At 39.0% G+C, this 24721-nt stretch overlaps 1 protein-coding gene across 10 annotated transcripts in view; it reads left to right on the top strand.

Moving 5' to 3' along the window:
• Nucleotides 1–24721, top strand: part of NTNG1 (netrin G1) — a 337549-nt gene that overhangs the window by 247732 nt on the left and 65096 nt on the right. For all 10 annotated transcript variants that reach the window (XM_058716355.1, XM_058716363.1, XM_058716359.1 and 7 more), the window contains 2 exons: nt 4405–4577; nt 17484–17510. In XM_058716355.1, coding sequence (XP_058572338.1) covers nt 4405–4577; nt 17484–17510 — 200 coding nt within the window. The remainder of the gene's footprint in view (nt 1–4404; nt 4578–17483; nt 17511–24721) is intronic.

The following is a 24721-nucleotide window of genomic DNA, read 5'->3' as shown; positions in this document are numbered from 1 at the left end:
GAGTTTTTGATTTATTACAATACCTATTAATTCTGTTTTTAGTCCATTACCGTGCTAGACATAGTAGAAAAGACCCATGAAGTTCCTGCTTTCAGAGAGTTTACTTGTTTAACAATCATTTGTTTATCTGTCAAATATATATATATATATATATATATATATATATATTTTTTTTTTTTTTTTTTTTTTTTTTTAAGTACTTACTACGTGCCAAGCACCTTGACATGTGCTGGGGATGTTGCAATAAATAAGGCAAACATGACTGCTGCCTCCAGGAGTTTACTCTAGTAAACATGCTAGAAGAAGAAACTATGAGAATGCAGCCTATGTCTAAGGCAGAGATAGTGTGGGCTTTATCATGTGACTGGCCTCACCCAGTGTCCCAGGAGCACATGGGAAAGGTATTCTGGTGGGTCAGAGAAGCACTCAGATAATTGACCAGCAGATGTTTTTTGAATGTCAGTTAGCAGCCAGACACGGAAATTTCCAAGTTGACACCTGAATGGTAAGAATTTTGCAGATGAAAGGAATAGAAATGGTAGAGCAGAATGTTGCAAGCAGAAGGAACAGCTTATAAGATTACCTGAAGGCAAAGTTTGAAAAACTAAGTAGTGTTGCTGGCAGTGCAGATGAATCTAGAGAAGGGAGAAGACACCAACTTCAAAGGGACTTGGAGGCCACATGACAGAGTTTGGACTCTATTCTGAGAATAGTGACAAGTCTTTAAATGGTTCTAAGTCACAGTGACCCCAATATTTTTGTGTAAAGGATTATTTTGACTGTTGTGTTGAGACTGGGCTAGAGAGGAGCATGACTGGAGGCAGTAAGGTCTGTTGAGAAGCCATTGTAATAAAGCAGATCAGAGATGATGACAAGCTTAACTAGGGCAGTGACAATGGGTAGCTGGAACCATGTGTATTTGAGAGTTATCAAAGAGGAAGGAATTCCAGAATTTGGTGAGAGATGGAGCAATGACAACTTAGATGTGATAGGAAAGGAAGAGAGGCATTCTTTTTTTTCTTTTTTTTTTTTTTTTAACTTTTTTTTTTTTAATTTATTTTTGGGACAGAGAGAGACAGAGCATGAACGGGGGAGGGGCAGAGAGAGAGACACAGAATCGGAAACAGGCTCCAGGCTCGCGGGGCTCGAACTCACAGACCGCGAGATCGTGACCTGGCTGAAGTCGGACGCTTAACCGACTGCGCCACCCAGGCGCCCCAGGAAGAGAGGCATTCTTAACCAACTGCCTCAAAGGTGATGCAGTTTACTGAGACAGACATCTCAGAAGGAGGAGTCAGTGGGGAAGAGAGGCTCAGACTTCAGTTCAGGATCTGTGGAGTTTGACATGCCCAGGAGAGAGATCCATGATAGATCCAGAATTTATCAATATGTCAATCAGGTAATCTTCACCTAGTAATTAGTGGAGGGAAGGGTTCTATCAATCTCTGTGGGTAACAGAGAATCTCTGAATCTCCTAAAATGTCTTCAAATGTTAAAGCTTATCTTTCATGTGCTTATTATTTCAGGGTGGGGAAGATTATGGAAGTTTGTTTTAGAATGCAAGTTTGCTGTAACCCAAAGGTAGTTAAGGACCACAGAGGAAATTGAAGGGACGGCCTTTTGTAAGAGTGTCTGAAAAGACTCACTTAGGCTGATGGTTCTCAGCCAGAACCCCAAGAACAGCATATAAAAAGAACACACAGAAGAAGGTTCTGAAAATGCACTTGAGAATCCAGTGAGAACAAAGTATCAGGAGAAAGGGAGTAGTCAATACCTCAATCAAAGGGAGAGATTCAAATACCCTTGGGTGGTCAAATGAGGTAAAGAGAAGTATCCATTGGATTTTCAACAAGGAGGTCATGGCAAGAGAGGCTGTGGTGGTGACAGAGAGTGAGTGCGAGATGAGAAAATGGAAAATTCAAGTACAGGAAACTCAAGAAGGGAGAGGAGATTGTTAAAGAAGTAGCTGGAAATGAAGACAAGGTAGAAAAGAAGTACAGGATAGATATCCACCCCCCCACCCCCCCCACCCCCGCTTAAGATGGGAGAGATTTGTGCAATGAGTCAACATTTTAAAAGCTCAAAGAGCCTTAAGGAACAACTGACAAAACCAAATACACAGAAGCATTTAAGGGGATCAGAAGAATAGAGCTCAGGGTGCCTACACTGGTAGCATAGGTGATTGGGAAGAGTTTGAATTGAGTTGAGCCTTTGAATGATTAGCTTTTGGACAGGTGAGGATGAACCATTAATTGAAAGAAATCTGAGAGAAATAAGATTAAACATTTATCCGTTCCTCTTTCACCTTCTTTTGTTATTCAAAGAATATTTTCTCAGCAAATATAAGGTCTTTAGAATGGAAATTGCCTGTAACACAGAAAGTGACTACAAGTATATGAAGGTATTAACAGTTACAAGACATTTAATCCAACCTACAATTACTTCTTGTATTCTTGGTCTTCCTACATGAAACCAGCATATCCTTCGGGGTCACATTATTCTTTTCCCCATTTGGAATTTTTAACACCTGATAGGGTGCTAAATCAGTATGAGCTGGTGCTTCTATCACTTAGGTTTCTAACATCTTCCATATACACAAACACACCCATAAATAAAGGTGCTAATGTTGATGCATAAAGATCCTTCCATATACAACTTGGCACAATTGACTCCCTCCCTGCATAGAGGAGATTGCTGTAAGACCTAGCTCATAATTAAACACTATTTCACTTAACCGAATTATTTTTCTCTTATCTTTTTATGAGACTGCATACATGTTAATTTTAAAGGTTTTGTTTATGTATCTAAGTTGAAGAGGTATTGTTTAAACAGCAGCCTTTCAATTTACTACAATTTATAAGTATACAGAAGGCAGAGTGTAGCTACAAGTATTACGAATTGTGCTAGACCCCTGAGGAAGCTGAGGTGTGGTCTTTACCCAGGGAGGTTTGAGGGAGGGGGGCAGGGTGGGCATTGCTTTAGGGGCCACGCCTTTTGGTTAGAAGAGAACCCAACAGCTCTCAGTAATGGTCTTAGCCATTCCTTTGCTTCCTTGCCATAAGTGTGGGCCAGCCTACCAAACAGATCATCAGTGCACAAGGGAGAACCTTGGATGTTGCTGTACAGACAACATAGAAACCCACATCAGTTCTTAAAGAACCTTATTTTCCTACCTAAGAAAGACTACTGTTACCTTTTCTAATTCATGACACTTTCCACAAAGGAAAACAAATGTAAAGCACGACAATATTTCTTTGTCTTTATGAAATTTGGCTTTCTATATTTTTGTCCTACTTCTTGGGAGAGGCCAGACTCATTTAAAAATTCACACACACACACACACACACACACAAATTACATTTTCCCGATTCTGACTCTGACATACCTTGACCCTTTATCCTTCAGCTTGGGTGTCCTAGCTCTCCCCTTTGCGTGGATGCATGGCGTCCTGCATACACTATTCTGGCCTCTGGCCATGGTCGTCCTGTCAACCTAGGTTTTACTTTTCCACAGGATGCGACCTGTGCTTGAGAAGTTACAATTTATAATCTGCTACCTCAACAAATATCCAGTTGGCCTTTGCAATTTTACAGTCCAGGATTTTGGATAGGGGGATGCATTTTTGTGGAAATTGCATATTTCATTGTGGCCTCTCATAGATCACAGTTTTATTCATAGGCACCAAAGGCAATAACCCAGCCACATATAGGTTTTTGTTTTCTAGGCCTCTAAGCATTTTTTTTCTGAGTCATTTGAACCATTCCTGAGAGAACTTTGTAATTGTCTTATTTGCTGTGAGGGAGGAATCTAAGGACTACTCAGATTGGGTAGAAGCCTTGGTGGGAAAACTTTGGACCTGGGGTAAGGTCATTTTTGAGCCCGGAATATGAATATCTTATTATGACCTCCTTGGGTCTATAAAATAGTCTGAATAGCAAATTGTCTTAATGGTTACACTTCCTTTTCAACAAAGAAAGATTGCCTTTCTGATTTAAGGAAAAACAGAAGATAACATTGTTCTTCAAACCCAGATGAAATCGTTATAGTTTTGATAATATTACAGGAAAACTGCTCCCTAAGTAGTTGGATACCTGTTGGAAAGCCCTTGATTTTTTAGCACAGTTGTCTTACCTCACATTCAGGTCCCCACTGAACAGACTGACTGGTATTAGGATTCCTCAAAGTGTGGGAGGAGACAGACTGTATCATAACCCCACGTCTTCCCCCAAGGGCACTTGTTGAAAAGATTCTGAGGGTAGGGCCTCCAAATCTATATTTTGCCAAGAGCTTGTAGGTATCCAAGCACAGCAGGGTGTGAGAACTACCACCCAGGAGATAGATGGGTAAAGCCTCTGTGATCACCAACTTGACTTAACAATGAACTCTTGTTTCTCCTCTCTTTAGGTGCAAATGTAATCTCCACGCCACTGTGTGTGTGTATGACAACAGCAAATTGACCTGTGAATGTGAGCACAACACTACAGGTCCAGACTGTGGGAAATGCAAGAAGAATTATCAGGGCCGGCCTTGGAGTCCAGGCTCCTATCTCCCCATCCCCAAGGGCACTGCAAATACCTGTGAGTAGCTTTGCTCTGTAACACCATATTTTGTGCACGATGAGATGAGCTGAGAGTTCTGCTCAATTTCACTTGCGATTGTGCTTTTTTTGTTTTTATTCTTACCGTTGTCCCATTCCTCTTCAAAATGCAGCTGAAGCTCTAGTCCCTATTTTACCACTTGTAAGCACATTTTCACACTTGGCTCATCTGTTCAATTCAGTCTTCCAACATTCACATCAAATGTGTTGGGAAATGAAGGAAATCAGGAGAAATTTTGCTAAGTGGATGAAACAGGAGATGTTTGTTTTTCTCCACCAAATTAATTTCCAATTAAAATAACGACAGCGTTCAAAACTCCCAATGGTAACTTAATTTTAACCATAAACAACTCCAGAAATTCTCTAAATGTTTATAATCCCATTTCCCCTACTGGGTAACCTGAGAGATGCTTTGTCCAGAAGATGCTTCCCTGTCTGATCTTAGCATAGCCTTAGCTATGCCCAGTGAAATAATTGGCTTTTTCCAAATTCCAGCAGTTGAGGTCATGCTTGGCACGGATCCTGTTAGCAAAAGTCACCTTTTGACACAGAGTGTGATTGTAGGCCTTGCAGGTGCTACATTAAGTTAAGGAACGTCTGTGTGTATGTGAAAAGAGCATCGGCCTTATCTGTGTTTACAGGAACCATAACAGGTGCCCCATTACCACTCATGTGTATGCCCCACTAAAATCCCTGAACATCCATAGGAAAACACACTCTGACACGCTCAGGCAGAGAAATGATTACTTTCAGAATAAACTGCCCAATTCCATGGGTGGACCGATTAGCCACTTGTAAAAGCCAAAGGTTTGCCCTCTTTCAAAAGTGGAGGAGGGGTGAGGTTGAGAATATACCTAGTAAGTGAGAAATAACAGAAATAGCAGGACAGTGAGCAGTGGGAGAATGAGGGCTTGAAAAGCCACTCACTCTGTGCAAGGCTAAGAATGTTATCAGGTACTTCAAAGCAGCAGCTGTGAGAAACCAAAATCTAAAAACTAGTATCACAGGAACCAGGACCTTATCAAGTTAAATGTAAGAGTAATGAAGCGAGAAACAAGCCATGAAGTAAGGGGGCATGAAATTATGATCAAATTTCTATGAGGCAGAAAAAAAATTCTTCAAAAGATTTTTAAAAATCCCTATTTGTAAGGGTATTCAGTTTCTTTCTGTGTTAAAGAAAAATTGACAGTCTATCTCCTAAAATTAATACATAAAACTCTATTGAACAGAAATGTTGATTTTTCAAGGTGATTTTATTCACAGAGACTCTTTTGGCCATCCTCAATTGTTCAGGGCCATAGACTCATGAATTCAGAAGGAATCAAAAGGTTATTTGTTTGTGAGACCCTGTGGCTGCCTACCAAGGGTCCCTATCACCACACTTGTCATATTTACTTTAAAGGTTTCCCAAAATGAAAGTGGCTCAGATTTCATTTTTGGTGTCTGCTGCTTCTTTAGTGGGACAAGATGGAACAGAGGAAAGTTCACAGACACCTGCCAGCCTTCTAGCTCATCCTCAGGACTGACCAGCTTAACAAGGCTACCAGAAAGGCAGCTGGAGTGGGCTGCTACTAATGGCATTGGTTGCTATTCTAACATGACTTCTTCTGCTTGTAACTGAGCTTCGAAGTCTTGTTTATTTCAAGACCTTTTCACTGGGAAGAGCTTCTTGTGCTAGCCAAGCTTTCTCACTGTGATGGGTTTCTTGTATTCTCCATGGACATGATTTACCTACCCATCATCTTTTGCACATTGCAGAAGATCACCAATTACTCCCTGGCCAAAGGAATGCAACCTCTTCCAATTTTCTTTGTGGATTCTATCTCTTATCAACCCCTTAGTCTTCAACTGGCCTTTTCTATACTTGCAGACTTTTCCCCATCTTTGTTACAGTAGGAAGATGACAGGGGTCATAATGCCCAAGGGGGCTCAAGTCAATGTTTCTTTCAGTCTTTAGTATGCAGAAATTAAATGAAAGATTTTAGAGATGACTGTAGTGGTTCAGTCTTGCAATGGAAAAGCCTTACAGTGGAAAGAACCCCTTAAATTAAATTTCTGATACATCAGACTGTGCTTTAAAATGTCCAAGGATGGAAATAAACAATTCAGTGGTTTAGTACACAGGTTCCAGGATCAAATACAGTTTATCTATTCACTAGCTGTGTGACCTTGAAAAAGTTAAACTAACCTCTCCAACACTTGTTTCCCACCTGTAATGTGAAAATAATAACAGTTCTTACCTCATAGGGATTTTGAGAGAATTGAATGGCCTACTGCGTGTAATGTGTTCAGCATAACACCTGTCACCAAATAAGTGTTCAAAAATAATTTTGATTTTGGAATTTTTTTCATAAGGCATGCTTGTTCATTATTGGACAGTTTCATTGTTATAAAACTTATTTATTAATATCAATATTATCTCCTAATTTCCAGTGGGTTTTTTTCTCTTTAAGTAGTGAAAGAATATATGATCCCTGTTTCTTTTCTTCTCCAGGTTAACATCATCATCCTTTTTCATATAATAAGATTTTCATGTCTCTTATGGGGTTGCTTGCCCTAGAAGTCATCTAATTTTTTAGTGTGAAAATGTCAACCAAGCACAAGACTCTGGCACTGTTGTGATTCTTATTCATACCAGCTTTTTCTTACACACATGCATACGTGCTTTTGTGTGCATGACACACACACACACACACACACACACACACACACACACAACTCTAGGTGGTGCATCACAGATCAGTTATTTAAGAGGAACACTTAGGATATGTCATATCCTAATACAAAAGTACAAAACCTAAGAAGTAAAAAAGGAGTGGCTACAATCTCTGAGCCCTCAACATCAACTCCTCAATGGCTTAGAAAGGCTATGCATCCTGGATAATCTCTTGATTTAGCAGAATATCAGCAGCCAGGATAATTTTTAAGTTTTCATTTATTTTGAGAGATAGAGAGTGAGAGCAGGGGAGGGCAGAGAGAGAGGGAGACAGAGAGAATCCCAATCAGGCTCTGCACTGTCAGCACAGAGCCTGATGCAGGGCTCGAACTCATGAACCACAAGATCATGACCTGAGCCGAAATCAAGAGTTGGACACTTAACTGACTGAGCCACGCAGGTGCCCCCAGAGTAATTTTTTAGTAGGAAGGTCAATTCCTGTCCACTCTCAGCAAAAGAACTAAGAGAACTTCATTAAACTAGAAAATTAGAAGATCTCCATTCACAGACAATTAACCCATCACCCAGAGGTACTGTAAACCAGGAGTTTGCTGGGAATTTTATGACTTTGGAAGTCCTGAATTCTGGAGCATCTCCAAGGCCACTTTTGTAAGGAGCATGTAGAGCCAGGAGAGAAGAATACAGATCCCCAACATTCTAAAATAGAGCCACCCCTATAATCTGTGAGACACATCACATTTCCCTATGCTTTTCACTGCCATAGGCTTGGTAGAGGCAGAAATAATAACTCTTGTGATTATATTTTTATTCACCATGTTTTTTATTCAAGACCAGTGTGTTTTCTTCTTGGTCTTTTAAAGCCAAATATATATATCAGAATGTTTTCCTTGTTTTTCTACAAAGCTTATGTTTTCTCTGTAAGGCATCTTCTCCCCATTGATCTTCATTCTATTTTTGATAGTATTCTCAGCGTCCTTTAAATTTCTTTTCTGTCTTCAAAGTAGATGGCAACTCTGTCCAACTTCATGCTTCATCATGATTCACTTGATTGCTATTGTCCAGCTCATGAATAAAAGTATTAAGTTCCACATCTTTAAATTTCTGATCCCTGTGGAATAACACAATATTTTTCTACATATATATGCTAAAAACTCAATAATTAACTTTTAAGAACTATAACTGTAAGAAAGATAGTACAATACCATCCACACCTCTGCTTCCCAAAGTGTGTTCTATGACCCTTTAATGAATTCCATGGTCAAATAAGTTTGGAAAATGCTATAAACTATACTGACTCTTAAGATATTCATATTACCTTATTAAAAACTTGAGAATCCTATAGTAAAGTAACCTATTTTACCCCTAGTTTCCCAAAATTAACTGTTCATGGAACATTTAATAACTTTCTGTAAAACACTCTTTGGGGGATCTGCTGCACTAAACAATTTCTACAGCCTAGTGATAGAAATGTCATGAAGACAGACAGAAAGCCCATCTAGTTCCACTGTATTCAATCTTTCACTTTCTTCTTACCTACACAGTCTAATATTCTTCAAAGAAAGAAAATTAAATTGGTCTGACATTGACATTATTTGTTTGTTCAGAAATCCAACTTGAATTGTTACACAATATCTAGGTCTCCTCTGAGTAATGGAAAATAATTTGATGATCGTTCTGTTATTTTCTCTAGTATTAAATTCACATTGACCAATTTATATTTTCCCAGGTGTACACATGTGTGTGTCATTATCCAGACAATTTCCTAAGTGCTTTACATGCATCAGCTCATTCTTAACTCACAACATTCTTATAAGGTAGATGCTGTTAGTTTCATTTTACAGACGTGGATTTTGCAGACTACTGAGGATGAGTATTAAGGTTTCCATGACTAGTCAGGGTGAGCAGGAGGATTTGAACCCACATATATCTTGACTCCAAGGACTGCACATTGTACTATATTGCTTCTCAGGTTAAAGTTTAATGACTTCCTCTGTTCTCCACTGGGGTATGCACATTCTGACACCTGCTTAAACAAGTCAGTCTTCTCTAAACCTGGTCTCTCCTACTTCTCTTCCTAGACTTCTGTTTGTTATTTCTTTGCCTTCAGAGACTCCCCATCTGCCCTTGCTTTCAATTTTCAAGCTCCCCACCCCTGCTTCTTCTCAGTCTACAGTTTTTTTTCCTTACCATTCCTGTCTATTCCTGTGGTTTTAGCTCTTAGTAGTATTGGTTTGATTGTAATCAGCCAATTACAGCCTAGAATTGCTCTAATGAATCCACACTGGTTTTTCCAGCTGTCTATGAAGATCTCAAAGTCCACATGCTGGACACTGAATTTATTCCTTTCTCCAAATTGCCTTTCTCTCACTTTCTATTTTAATTCTCCTTTTTCAAAACTGCTCCTCAATGTCAACTCCTCAGTGAAGCCTACCTAGATTCTCCCACGCAAAATTAACTGCTCTTTTCGCTCTAGATTTTTGATAACGTGTGTACACTTACAGTTGGTTGACTTTCTATGACCAAGATTGTAATAATAATAATGGTAGCTTCTATTTATTAAGTTTACCCTAGGCTTTTATAGTTTGTGAAGTGCTTTCTTGCATTAAATTCTTATAACAATCCTCATGGGGTGTGTGCTATTTTTATCTCCATCTGACAGATAAGAAAGCACAGGCACACAAAGATCACTAAGTAAGTTTTTCCAAGGTCACACAGCAAATACGTCACAGAACAAGATTTATTACTTTTTAAAAATATAATTATTTTCAAATTGGTTTCCATGCAACACCCAGTGCTCGTCCCAACAGGTGCCCTCCTCAATGCCCATCACCCACTTTCCCCTCCCCCCACCCCCATCAACCCTCAGTTTGTTCTCAGTATTTAAGAGTCTCTTATGGTTTGCTTCCCTCCCTCTCTGTAACATTTTTCCTCCTTCCCCTCCTCCATGGTCTTCTGTTAAGTTTCTCAGGATCCACATAAGAGTGAAAACATATGGTGTCTGTCTTTCTCTGTCTGACTTATTTCACTTATCATAATACCCTCCAGTTACATCCACAATGCTACAAATGGCCAGATTTCATTCTTTCTCATTGCCAAATAGTATTCCGTTATATATGTAAACCACATCTTTATCCATTTGTCAGTTAATGGACATTTAGACTCTTTCCATAATTTGGCTGTTGTTGAAAGTGCTGCTATAAACATTGGGGTACAAGTGCCCCTATACATTAGCACTCCTATATCCCTTGGGTAAATTCCTAGCAGTGCTATTGCTGGGTCGTAGGGTAGATCTATTTTTAGTTTTTTGAGGAACCTCCACACTGTTTTCCAGAACAGCTGCACCAGTTTTAATTCCCACCAGCAGTGCAAGAGGGTTCCCGTTTCTCCACATCCTCTCCAGCATCTATAGTGTCCTGATTTACTGAATAAGATTTAAACTCAGGTCTATATGACTTCAGGAGCTAAAATGTTAGCAATTTAAGAACAGTACCATACTGTATTTCTGGCCTTTATAAATGCTTGTGGAATTAACTATTTTGTGAATGACTAAGAAAACCTAAATAAGGCTGTAATGTGCATGCGGTACATTGACCTCCCATCCATTTTCCCCTGTCTCCTGGAATGTATGGTCTTCACAGCTCAGCAGCTCTAACACAAAGGTCTTCAATCTCCTACAGGAAGAGCCAGCCATCTTGGAGGAAATACAACAGGGAAAAGACTCATTTTTTTTCAAGGGTACTCATAACCCATCTGACCATCTAGAGATGGCACATTGGCTGGCTGAGCTTCCCAGACTTCCAAAAATGTCATTCATGGCCTCACTGACTTGAGCACTGTCAGATCCTGCCCACCAGCCTTTCAGGCTGAGACCCCTGATTCTACAGCACAATAAGAGAGGACTTTCCTCTCAGAGCCATATATATATATATATGCGTATATATATATGCATGCCAAGCTGTCAGCCCAATATACAAAACCAGAATACCGAATTATTCATGTATAACCATCAATCCACACAGTCCTTATCTGAAGCTCATGGGACCAAATATGACTTGGAATTCAAAACTGTTGGGATTTTAAAAGGTAATACATATATTGTAGACATATATTATAACCATTTTCACAGCACAATATGAGGTAGCACCACTTGAAAACATTGTAATATTTCTGCAGCAAACCTCTGATTATTCTACCTCATGCCCCTTTCACTCAGGTTTTACCACCAAATTAGTTCGGAGCATGTTATGTTGTGCTGGAGGTAAATTTGGGAGAAAAAAAAAAACTTAATTTTCAGAGTTGTTGTTTGAAGATTGGAGATAAGAGATAGGGACCTAAAATAAATTAAGAGATGGTATAGAGTGGTTGTTACAGGTGCAAGCTCTGCAACCTGGATCTCTGGATTCAAATCAGTTTCCTTAAGAGATGATCTTAGGCAAGCTGTTTGTTTTTGAGTTTCTCCCATCCATAGAATAAACCTGAGTGTTGACCTCATAATGTTGTCATTAAAATTAAATGGATTAATGCATGTAAGGTATTTACATTTTTTAATGTTTTTTATTTTATTTTTGAGAGAGAGAGAGAAAGAGCACGAGTGGGGGAGGGGTAGAGAAAGAGGGACACACAGACCCCAAGCAGGCTTCAGGCTCTCAGCTATCAGCACAGAGCCCAAAGCGGGACTCGAACTCACAAACTATGAGATCATCACCTGAGCTGAAGTCAGCACTCAACCAACTAAGCCACCCAGGTGCCCCAAATGCATATAAGGTATTTAGAACAGAGGCAGACACATAGTAAGCACACAATGGAATGAGATGCTATTGTCATTATAATTTCACTGAGATCTAACACATGGACTCATCCCAGCCGGATGTGTAAATCCTCCTTTTGGAGATAACAGCTATGTAGGGAGATAAATTATGTCCAGGTCCCAGCTTATTCATGTAGAATATGAAATAACTGTTATGGTATTCAGAATATTTAAGTCCTCATGACCAGTGTATTCTCTCCCTTGTAATTGAGACTCCTTGCAGAGCCAGATAATAATCAGAAGGTTGCTTGGTGAGCATGGCATCAGGAAATTTAAATGACTCTAATGCTAATAACATGAGACTGAAACATCCTGACACATCCATCCTGCCACAGAGTCAGCCTCCTTAATGCCAACAGAACACTGCAGGCCTGAAAGCTTTCAGGTTGCCCCTCCCTCTTCCTGAAACAGTGCTGGGCCAGCAGTGCTACCATATGCCTTGGGATGCTGCTCCTTTCTAGGCCTCCCCCTTCTGATTGGCCATTCTTCCATTCTTCAGATCTGTCAATAGGCTACATCAGGTTGATGTCACCTATGTCAAGTCAATCACATACACTCAGGTCTTTCTGTTGTAAGATGACTTTAGCTATCTTTGATTGGATCATTTATATGGTGATTTCACACTATAATTCTATAAAGGCAACCTTATTTCCTTTACTTTCAGGTTCCCGGCAGACAACTCACTGTGCCTCCTATCAACACAGTGGGACCAGGGATTAGGGCTGGAAGGACATTGGAAATTATTCCCCCAGAATACAAATGAGGCTGCAGAGTGTTTTCTTCCTCATCACCCACCTCTTCTTCAACTGGGTTTTTTGAAATTATAGCTCCCGATGGCCGCAGCCTGGCTTCCCCTGAAGATCTAGCCATCTACTTGATGGGCTTTTTTCAAACCATCTCTCACAACAGTGGTAATATTTCCTCTCATTTTGAGGCATGCCAAATCTGTGTCCCTTCTGATTTCCTCTTGATGAAAAGCTGCCGACTTTGCATTGATTCTCAGAAGGAGTTATGACTCTTAGCACTGCATTAATCTGCTTTGGAAGATTAGGATGTTTATTTTTGCGATCTCCATCATGTTGCTTAACTATGCCCCCTTTAGCCATTTACTTGGTGGGAGGGTTAGTAAAATTGAAAACAGAAAGAGAAGGAGAAGGAGAAAGAGGAGAACGGGAAGAAGAAAATGATTGTATAATTCTACTAAGTTCTCATCCCCCTAATTGTAGCAAATTCCTTTAAAACAAACATTAAACTAAATACAGGAGTGGAAGGGCCAGTTGAGGAAGGACTAGCCATAAGTGCCTACAGTTGAGGAAGGACTAGCCCTAAGTGCCTTCTCATTCTTTTGATACACGAAACCCTTTGGCTTATTCAACGTGTGTGTGTGTATCTCTGACTGAAGGAGCATTTTCTATTCTAGAAGAAGCAGGAGTATTAAACTCATATACCATGTATTGCAGAACCTTCCTCTCAAACTCATGCATACCTGTCCTTCATTTCCTCAGTGCAAGTTCAGCAGTGTCTAATCAGACAAGGATTAGGAATTAACTGTTCCAATGTTGAATTTAAAGGTGTTGACTTGGGCAAGGCTCTCTCTTTCTTCTCTTTGTGCATTCAGTTTCCTCTTTTCTAAAATGAAAAGCTCAATGAGATTATTTCTTAACTCCCTGTCTGCTCTTCATTTTTAAATTACTCTTTCTGAATTAGCCTACCTGGTATCGTGCTTCCTGTCTGTCTACCTATCATCTGTTTATCTTTCCCAAGTATTTTTGAGGTTGTTTCAGAGGTGAGGTTTAACCTAATGAAGCTTGAGTTTTAGGATTCCTCATCAGAATCCTTCTAACCTTAAAAAAATAAATTTTATCTTTAATTTTATATTTTAAAGTTAATATTCTTTTTCTCAAAGAGAGCTCCCAGATTTGAATATGCTTTAGACCTCCACAAAATCTGTACTTTCCCTTGGGTGGCTTAGGGGAAAAGACAAATACAAATAAGAGTATCCAAATAGAGGGTTAAAAAAAGATGTGAAAGAAGGAATGGAAGGCAAATAAGCCAAATATTAAATGAGTTTACCCAGTTGAGCACCAGGTTGTGTTCTGAGCCACTGCACTTTCTAGAAGGCAAGGAATATCGTATAACTCTGGCTATCAGAATGAAGTAAATGTTCAGAGAGAACAAAAGTACCCATTAACTCTGAACTCTGAGAAATATCTCAGTTGAACATTTTATAGGGGACAAGATCATATTATGGCCAAAAGTATTTTCATTTGATAGAAACCGTTTTGGTAACAAGTGATAAAGTTTTGCTCAAATATACTTTGAGCAGCTTTTCTGTACCAGGCATTGTCCCAGGCAGATACTAGAAATACAGAAAGGAATGAGACATGGTGACTATCCTTCAGACCTCTCAGACAGACACACAAACAATTATAAATAAGTTGATAAGTTTTTCAGGGAGGCCTGTACAAAGAGGTGTGTGATCACAGGGAGTGGCTATTTCACATCAGGGAGATGAAAAAAGAAGGGAAAGAATAACTTCCAAGCTCAATTTTAAGGGTAAAAATATTCTTTACCTAATACTTATTACTTCACAGGGAGTGTTTAAGAACTGCCAACACGTGTCTAGATAATCTGACTCTCATCCCCATGGTTCATGGGCACTGTCTGTGTTGTCAGATGAAATTATATTCATTTATTCATCCTTTACAGACCCCAAAGAAGCCCACCTTTCATGAATGACAGCCCTCTTGTCTTACTCTTGGAAGGCTTCTCATGGCTTACCTTACTCTTTTTAATGACTGTAATGGGTTTATTAAATTCTTTAGTTGTCTGTAGAGAACCCAGACCAAGGTGTTTGGACAGTACAATAAGGAGCATTTGGAAAAATAATAGTAATAATAACATTCGAAAATGTACTAATGGCTATCCCTTGGTGTTCACATATTTTCTACTTCAAAAATCTTTATGCCAGCAAACAGTTTAAAAGGCTTTTCTAAGGAATTCCCATTTTACAGCAATGGAATAGAAAGTGACTCACCTGACACTACCCCAAAAAATTGTAAGCCACAAAATGAGGAAGGGGCTGAACTTTAAGCATCCAAAATGTTAGGTAATGGAAAACATCTTCATGAGGAAAATAAGATCTCAGAATGGCCTTGCTTGGCAAGCTTTGTACAGCTGCAGTGAACATTTCTTCCTGCGCTAGCATCCCCAAAGGAATGGAAACATTTCTGCATCGTTCTAACGTATTCAGCTGCAGCAAGTACTGCATTAAATAGTTTTGCAGGTTCGCTCTCTCTCCAGCTGCCTGGCCAAACATCCTGAGAACTCCGCCTTGCATTATGCATGGCCCTCTAACTCCATGTAAGTTTCAAAACACCCGAAAAGTCTCTTTCTGCCATCCTAACTTCCATTCTCTTTGACGGATTACAAAAGGCAAGCAGTTCTGATGGAGCAGGATTTTCAATCATGGGGGAATTTGGAGCTTCTGCCATTGATACTAAAATTGTGATGGTGCCATTATACCTCACTCAACAGGGGATGAAAGAAAGAAAGAAAGAAAGAAAGAAAGAAAGAAAGAAAGAAAGAAAGAAAGAAAGAAAGAAAGAAAGATTGATTCAGTACCAAGTCACTGTCACGCTGCAGCAAAGATAGTCTGCCAAAGTATTGGTCAGGAACTCAGCAGTCCTTTGAAGAGATTGCTTTCAGCATGAAATTCAGTTCAGAGGACAGAGTTAAAACACAGAAATGGAAATTTAGATTTCCAGTTTGGGTCGAAGAGTAATCAGTAATTAAGCTGAAGCGCCATAAACCCTGTGCATTTAAAAATCAAGAGATTTGGAATGTATTTAATAACTGAAAATAAAATTTCACTCCTTCCAAGGTTTTTAAAAAATCATGGTACGCTTTAATTCCTTCATACCTCTCCCCATTAGGAAATAGGAAAACGGCTCTTGGTTTTAAAGAATACACAGCTAGAAATCTCTGAGTAAGTTACGATGATTAAGTAGGTTATGCCAAATGTCAGATGTTAAAACAAGCAGAGGGCAGTTGTTCAAAGATAAATACTAAAATAGAAGTTTAATGATTCCTACATTTACCACCTGTTTGGAGCACACTCCAGTGATGTGGAGAACAAGTCTGAACAGCCCCTTAACAGCTATCACTTATTGACAGTGTACCATGTGTCAGACATTTTTATGGATTGTTTCATCCAATCCTCACAGCAGCCCTATGCAGTAGGTAGTATTAGCCCCCTTCAGTTGAGGAAACAGGCATAGAGAGGCTGGGAACCTGCCTGAAGTCATCACCCAGCTAATCAGTTGCAAAGCTGGCCTCTCAGTTCTGTCTGATTCCTATCTCATGCTCCCATCCATACCCCTACCCAACTTTAGTGGAGAAGATATAAATCTCTGACTCTTAATTAGCAGTATCTTTCATTGTATTGCTTGCTTGATGAACCCACTATATCAATAACAGTAATCATAGTAAAGACGGATGTAGTCCACACTACCTGCCAAGCAGCATTTTGAGTATTTTACATGTATCAATTTGAGTGATCTTTGCAGCAACCCTAAGAGGTAGGAAACCAAGCTACAGAGAGCGTAAGCAACTTGCCCAAGGTCACACAGTCAGTGAGTGTAAGAGCAAAGCTTCAAACCCAGGCAGCCTGGCTGCCATGCCCCTGCTCTCGGGACAGACTAAATTCATGTCCACGTTTGTACCAAGTCCATTGCATTCTGCAATGGTGCCACCACCTTAGCACAACCTGTAAATTAAAGTGGAAGCTGAGAAAATTGATGAACTGCATGATCAGTATGAACAACCTAATGTATTCTTGAATTATTCTGCTCAATTAAGTTTCTATTACAGAGTTTAATCCACATATCTGACAAGTAAAAGAGGGCTAAAAATGATGGTTATGCAAAATTAATCAAATAAAGGGCCAAATGACTTTCAACAGCTAACATATGCGTCTCATAACACATTTAAAGAGATCTGTTGCACGTGTGGAGATATTTACACAGGTCCACACAGTGTATATTTGGCACTCTATGCCCGGAACATAAGCCTAGCTTAAAATCTGTTTTGAACCACATACAGTGCCACAAAATGTTTATTGACCTTAGAGGCAGGCACAAAATGTTTGATGTCATGAAGCAGTCTTGAACCAGCTGTTGAAGTTGAGCATTAATTTCCCAACCCTGATAAGTTCAGGAGTTCTAGAATGAAAGCAAAAATGGTTTTGATGGATGAATATATGTCTTTCTGTTTCTGTGCATATTTCCTAATGATCTGAATGTTATTTAGTGTTAAGTTTCTGAGATTTTTATATTAAGTTAAAGATATCATGTATTAATAACTGTCTAACAATTTTTCTTTATTGTTTTCTTTCTTTCCAGGTATCCCCAGTATTTCCAGTATTGGTAGTAAGTAAAAAAAAGAAAATCACCAAACCAAGTCTAGGCTAGTTCTGTTTTCTTGTTGGGCTCCTAAGACCTATTTTCCCAGTGTCCATTTCTGATGGAAAGGGTATTTTCTTTGTGAATTGAACTGTTGTGTTTGTTCTGTGCACAGATATGGTGAGAGCACAGATAAAACAGTTATCCATGTATAACTCCTCTAATACCACAGTTTTCCTGACTACTTTTAATCAATGAAGGCTACCATTACAGAGGTGCAGTTACTGAGGTAACCATAGCTCATGAGCAAAAGTATAAATAGTCCTGTGTACTCATACTCAGTAACCAACAACAAACTCAACTTTCTCTTTAGGACTGGGTATGGATTTCTACTGTAATTTTTAAAAGCAGAGAGTGAATACCAACAAATGCTTTAGGCATATTTATTAGAACCCAAGAAAACCAGGGGGAGGGAATTTTAGTAATGTATTGCACTCCAGTCTTTGTGAAGGCCTGAAAGAGGCAGGTTGGCGACCATTAGTTTTCTGGAGGAATGAAAGAATGTATGTCCATTTCTCCCTCCTAAAATACAGCGATCCATCTTTTCCTGACTACTTAGGCTTAAGTTTGATAGAGAATGTGGTATTAAAAAATATATGCAGAATTTAGGAATCCGGTTACTAGAATTCCTGCAAGAAATCTTTTAGTAGAAATAGAAGCAACTGAAACTCCCACTACCATGGCAGACAGCATCCTCCCAGCTGTCATAGGAGAAACAGACTATAGCTCCTTCTTCACATAGAAAACAATGACACCCCAACACCAAGCCTGAAATGCTCATTAAGGAAATGCCCCACAGCTTTGTGGAGCAGGGTTTTTATATATCTCAGCCTTTCGCTCTGATGGCTAAAACCTTTGAACAATTGTTAGATTAACTGATTCAAAATAGAATACTGAGAAAGCCAAGATTATGTGCTGTAAGTGAAGGGAAGAATTTTCACTGTGGTCTCACTCCTCCCAGACTTCCTCATGGGTGCTGTGCCACCCAGGGTGATTGCAGTGTAAACAACAGCCGCTGAGGTGTTGCAAAACCCAACATCCATCATGAAAGCAATACTCTGATCATTTGGATAAAAACAACTTCCTCCTTCTTACAAATGCACAGGCAGGTCTTCCAATTTGTAAAGCAACCCCGTGTACTTAAGCTTGTGAATAGGCCCAGACACAGCTTTGTTAAGCACTGGGCATGTTAAATGCCATGAAAATCAGCAGCTCTGTAAATAGAAGTAGTGTCCACATCCTTTTAGATACCGGCCGAATGCTACAGCATGGCCTTTATGATCTTATTGAAACGGCATCAGTGCTACAGACTTGCAGATGGAGAAAGTTCAGCTCTAGTAGTCTCCGGGTTCTGCTTTAGAATCTCCTCTGGCATTTGCCTAATTGTGTGTGTGTGTGTGTGTGTGTGTGTGTGTGTGTGTGTGTGTATACACATACATATACCCCACAGTAGGCTCCTTTCAGGCCTTGACAATTTCATTTGCATATGCATTTGTGAGCAAAAGGGAACCAAATGGAAGCAAGCTGGCACAGACTATTGAGGCTGCTGTGGCAGTCTGGCCTATCCAATCTTCAGAAATGGATGGATGGAAAGTAGTTCTTTGGCGCTGGGGTGTGTTTCTGTTCACGGTGTCAGTCATGTGTTGCATGGAATCTCTGACTGTACAGCTCACTGGACATTTCATTCGGCCGCCTCCGCCACATGCCCCATCTCTGAGCATCAGCAGATGTTGACCTTTTACACCCTGATTCAGGAAATCCCACTTTTGTTTGGCTTTGTTTTATTTTGAAATGGGTGGTGACCTGAAAGGATGCTTTGTTGTGCCTTTGGCAAATGTATCAACCTTTTTTTAATCAGGAGCCTAGGAAAATTTAACTCCTTAATGCCTAGTGAAAACCCTCTAACAAAGTGATAGTTTGTAACCTGACCTCATTGTGCCTTTGGCAGCTCCGTTTGGAGCCCAGTGGGTGTTTCCTCAGATTTCTCCAGCAAACAGGATGTAAAAGCTTCCAGGAGTCACCCAACATCACACACAACTAGCTTGCCTATTGCTGGCTTTAAAGTCAAGAGATTTACGATAAAACCATCAAACATGATTGTATCTTCTAGGCTGCTTAAATGGCATTTGCACATTCCTTCTTTGTGGTGCTCCTCATAAGGTGTTCCTTGTGTGCACTAGTGTATTCCTTTCCTCTCCAAAGGGCAAGAATTCCTGCCTAGAGGACTCACGGCCTATTCCACAGGGTTCAGGAAGGAGGTTTCCAAGGTATAAGCTAGAGAAGAGGGAATTGCTTGGGGTGTTTCCCAGGGCTTTCTTTCGCCTTTATCCCAAAGAAAGAAGCAATGAGCATAATTCCACCAAGTACATAGACAATGCCATTATAACAGATGTAATACCCATGAGACTCCCATCACCAAAGCATATTTCAAGGAAAGGGAATGATATATACTACTGATGTAAATTATTGATTTATGTAACCATAAATTCACATACGTATGCTATATACACAATGGCTAAAGATTTTCAAGCCCTGATAGATTTCAGTATAGATCTCAAACTGTCAATAACAGTATTACTGTTCAAATGCATTGACAGAGTGGTCATCCTTTCCGATCATCTGCTAAAAATGTTTTTGAAACAAATTTCTCATTAAGATCATTTGCTGTACCTGCTATTGTCTATTTATTAGGAAATAGGCTTCCCAATCATTTCAAAGGTCCTTGATTTAAAACTTGGTCATTTTGATGTGCTTTTGACCATGGCTGAAAAAAATACTGGTGATATTGTCAGCAATTAATGAATCCCAAAAATATATCTATATTCATTTGAGCCTTGTAATCTCTGTTACTACTTTACCTAATGGGGCAGTAATTCATTCAAGTTTCATTCTTTTTTAATAAAATGTATCACACACTGATAAGTAAACATTCACAAGTTTACCCAAGTGAACATTTGTTGATGCTGATGATGCAAATTAAGAGTTGGTTTGGTGTGGATGTTTTTGCTAGAGTGATAAACTAATGATTACCTTCTAGCATATATTATCTGATCCTTAGTCCTGAAAAGCAAGTGATTCCCCTAATATGGTAAACATTATACAGACCATAATTAGAATAAGAACTGGCCTAATGTGCACATAGCTTTGTGTGGGTTATTATCACTTAAGAAAGCAGATGACAGATGAGTCCGAGGTTAAAGGTAGGCCAGCCACTGAAATGGAAGATCACATCAGGAAACACCATTTCAGACAACTTGAAAATTTTTAATAAGTAAAGATATTTTTAGAAAAGCAACAAAAGAAAAGAGAGATGTAAACGTTCTGTGAACCCAAGTATACATTATTTCTTTAAATTACTTTTAAGTGGCTGAGACCATGATATATAAAGCATAGAATACTGGTGGAAGTGTTTGGATATCCTCTCCTCTCTACCTCATTCAATTAGAAATCATGGTTCACTTACAGGAAATATTCCATTTTCCTGTTTTCTCTTATAATGAGCATTCCCTTCATCATGGAGTTAAACTTCATCTCTAATTTGATTTAACTGACGGGACTGTGGAACAAGGGAGATGCTAGCTGCAGGGATCCAATAGCCTGTTGAGAAAGCCCAGAGATGTTTTCATACTTGAAAATATTTGATGCCAGTTGGAGACCTTGTAAAAGTTTGTTCCATACAGCATCCAGATATTTCTGTTTGGTACTGATTTGCTGTAGAAACCTGGATCATGAGGAAAATAATGAGGTTAATCATTTCCCCACCCAAGGGTTATTAGTAATCATGTTCATCTATCTAGACATCTGCAGTGTTTGGTTTTTTTTCCCTTTGCTTTAATACTTCTAAATCTCCCAAATAAAAGTTTCATTTGAATTGCCCTTTAACTAATTAGGTTTTATATAATGAGGAAAAAAATTATCAGGCTAGTGTAGCTATATGGCAAATTGCATGGTGTGCTACATTAATTTTGAACTGTTTGCTGATGTTCTAGAAGGAAACTCAGGTCCCAGGTGAAATGCCTTTGGGACTTTGTTATATCATGTACCCAGTATCCTCATCACAGATCCATTTCATATTTGTGTAACTAGCATTTCACATTCATGAAACCTTTGTGGTTATCCTAAAATTGAATGAACATTAGGATATAGCTGCTGCTTTAATCCTGAAGAATAAATCAAGTATTACAGTGAAGGAGGCGAAGTACCCCCTACCTAAAGAAAAAAGAATTGGGAAGTTTAGTAATGTTATCAAAAATCACCCACCTTGAGCAAACTGACTTTTTTCATGTGTTAACCTTTTCCCAGGTGAATTTAGAGTGCCAGACCAGTTTTTAAGTGTGAGCTGCTATCTGCACCTTTGCTATTATCTCTGTGTAGGGGCATCTGGACATTCCTAGCATAAACAAAGATTTAGCAAGATCTCTGAAAGGCCCCATGATGAGCCTCAAACATGTAACTGTGAATTCCTGTGCTAAGAGTGTGGGTATCATTGACATCTTCTTGGAGTATAGATATGGAGCTGGTCAACTAAGTGTTTCACTTCCCAGGAAGAGTTAGGCAGTGCTTTTGCTCACAACCGGAGGGAGATGTTCCCACATATCTACAGAATTCCATTTTACAAATGGTGAATCTGAGGCTCAGAGGGGCCGAGTCATTTGACCAGTGTAATACAAGCAGGAAGGCCCATCTGACTCCAGAAGTTATGCTCATAACATTACACCAAATGGAAGAGCTCAGAAGGAAAAATTCTAGATTTATTGACTCTTACCTCAGACTTTTTCTAGTCTACCACACTGCACTTTAGACCTGTTGATCTCTGAATTGACCCATTTTTGCACAGAGAAATTTAGTGTTCCGGAGAAAAACAGAAGTTCATTTTCTGGTACTTCACTGTGTTGTCAACAGAAGTTACCAGCATTGTGTCTGAGTAGAAGGGGTAGAGAACTGTGACCTCCACATTAATATATGCCCTTCCTCTACCGCTAAACATCCTCAGTATGCTGAGCAAGAGGGAAGATGTATAGATGTCAGGTATATTATAGATCGCAAGACAGCTCATGAAATTTTCTATGCAAATTATGAAACATGTTTGTTCATATTGTATGACAGTAAAAATCCAAATTTTTTTCTTTATTGAAATAGTCACTTATAGCAAAAATAAAATTCTATACGTCATCTCTAGGACAGACCTACCACTATCACATTAAACTATATCTTTCCCCATCAGTTTAATGACATGGTAGTTCTGAGGGTAGGCAGCTTGCTATAAAGATGGTAAGATTACCTCCAAGGCCCTAGAGATTTCTTCTGGAAAGCTTTAGGGTTTTCTGTAGATTCCTTTCTAGGCATCAATAATGCTTCCAGATTCCCTGAGTAACAGAAGCATTAACTATATAAGGCCCAAAGGACCTTGTGACTTTGCCTCTACCTGATATTTCCCTCTCACACTCCTTGAAGAAGGATGTTTAATGAAGGCTCACTAACATCCCCCAGGAGTGGATTTTCATATCCATGGTGGCACCCATGGTAGCTTCCCACCATATTTTAGAACCAAAAAATTATTTAAAAATTAGTATTTTTAGGAAACTTAAAGAGAATTCATTCAACATCATCATTTTACAGTATATAAGGCAACGAAGGCTTAAATGAAATGTCTAAGTCATCGGGGCAGTGGCCAAGGTAGGATTCCACCTCAATATCCAATTTCCAGATTAGGACTCTTCACATTCTACCCTGATATTAGAACTCACCTTCTCATTTGATGAAACTACTAAAGTATGAAATTCTATGTGGTGCACCATTCTAGAAAAAGATGGGAAATCATGGTCACAATTTACTCTGTTTTTAAAGGGTGCCCACAAAGTGAGTTGAAAGTTGCCTATAGTTCATGCAAACTGAGTGCTATGGATGATAGAGAACAACTTAATATTCTAAAACAACCCTACCTCTAAAGCTTTCTTGATGTGAATAACATATTTTCAGCCTTCTGCTTCAAGCTTGCTTTCCAGTTTGACAAATTATGGCATCAGCAATAGATGGTCAATTTCAGCCATTCTAACATAGTCCCCTCCAATGTATAGTGCAGAGTTTTCCTTGGGGCACAGAGGAGAAAAATTTTCCTCCAAAGTTTCATTCTTGTAACGAGAATCTCATTTTTTCTGATTCATGAAAGTGAGTTTCAAGTGCCACAACCAAAGTGTTTTCTGAATTCTCTCCCTGATGAAAAACAGAATTCAGATGACATATATATTTGATTCATAGTCTAGTCTAAACTGATGTGCCCCCAAACTGAAAGAAATTTGAAAGTTAACATTATATATTTAACTATTAATATTAAAAATCAAATCTTTTTCACAGTATCCCAAACTATTTCCATTGCTTTCTGAACAATAGTATTAATCAATAGAGACCCTAAAACTGGCCTAAAGTAAACTACATCTTAAGTGAGCTTTTTTACCTATCAGTGCCACTCACTTTGGGAATAATTAAGATTGCAAAAAATAGGGGGAGCACATTATTTTCTCTAATTCAATTCAGCAAGAACTGTTAATACTACAGTAATCTGATTTTTGTTACAATAGCAACCACAAATGGTATCATAAGGGCTAACATTTTTTAAATGCTCACAATATCGAGCAAGTATTAACTCATTGAGTCTTGGAAACAACCAGCAGATAGTGTCATCATCCCCAACTTACAGATGAGAAAGACAAAGAGAGTTTCCTTTTTTTATTTATTTATTTATTTTTTTTTGATCAAGAAAGAGACAAGTTCCTTGTACAAGTGGTAGAGCTGGGATTTTAATCCAACCCAAACTCTACTTACCTGCACCATATCTCTTTTTCTTTTTTTTTTTTTTTTAATTTATTTATTTATTTTTTAATATATGAAATTTACTGTCAAATTGGTTTCCATACAACACCCAGTGCTCATCCCAAAAGTTACCTGCACCATATCTCAAAAAATTTTCCCCAAATAGTTATTTTCTAAGCTTCCCATAGATGCACTTTGAAAATTCAACAATGAGAGTAATTGGATCTGATGGACATTCCAGATATTTTTGTTTTCTGTAAGGGGACAGCTATGGAGTATGTGATTATGGTCTCTATACTCCTAGAGCCAGCCTTTGGAATCTAGTCAAGGGGATTATCAAAATGAGTCCAGTCCATTTTCCCAGATGT

Source organism: Neofelis nebulosa, chromosome 2, assembly GCF_028018385.1.
Source record: "Neofelis nebulosa isolate mNeoNeb1 chromosome 2, mNeoNeb1.pri, whole genome shotgun sequence".
Classification (NCBI taxonomy): Eukaryota; Metazoa; Chordata; class Mammalia; order Carnivora; family Felidae; genus Neofelis; species Neofelis nebulosa.
This window is presented reverse-complemented; position numbering and strand designations above follow the sequence as displayed.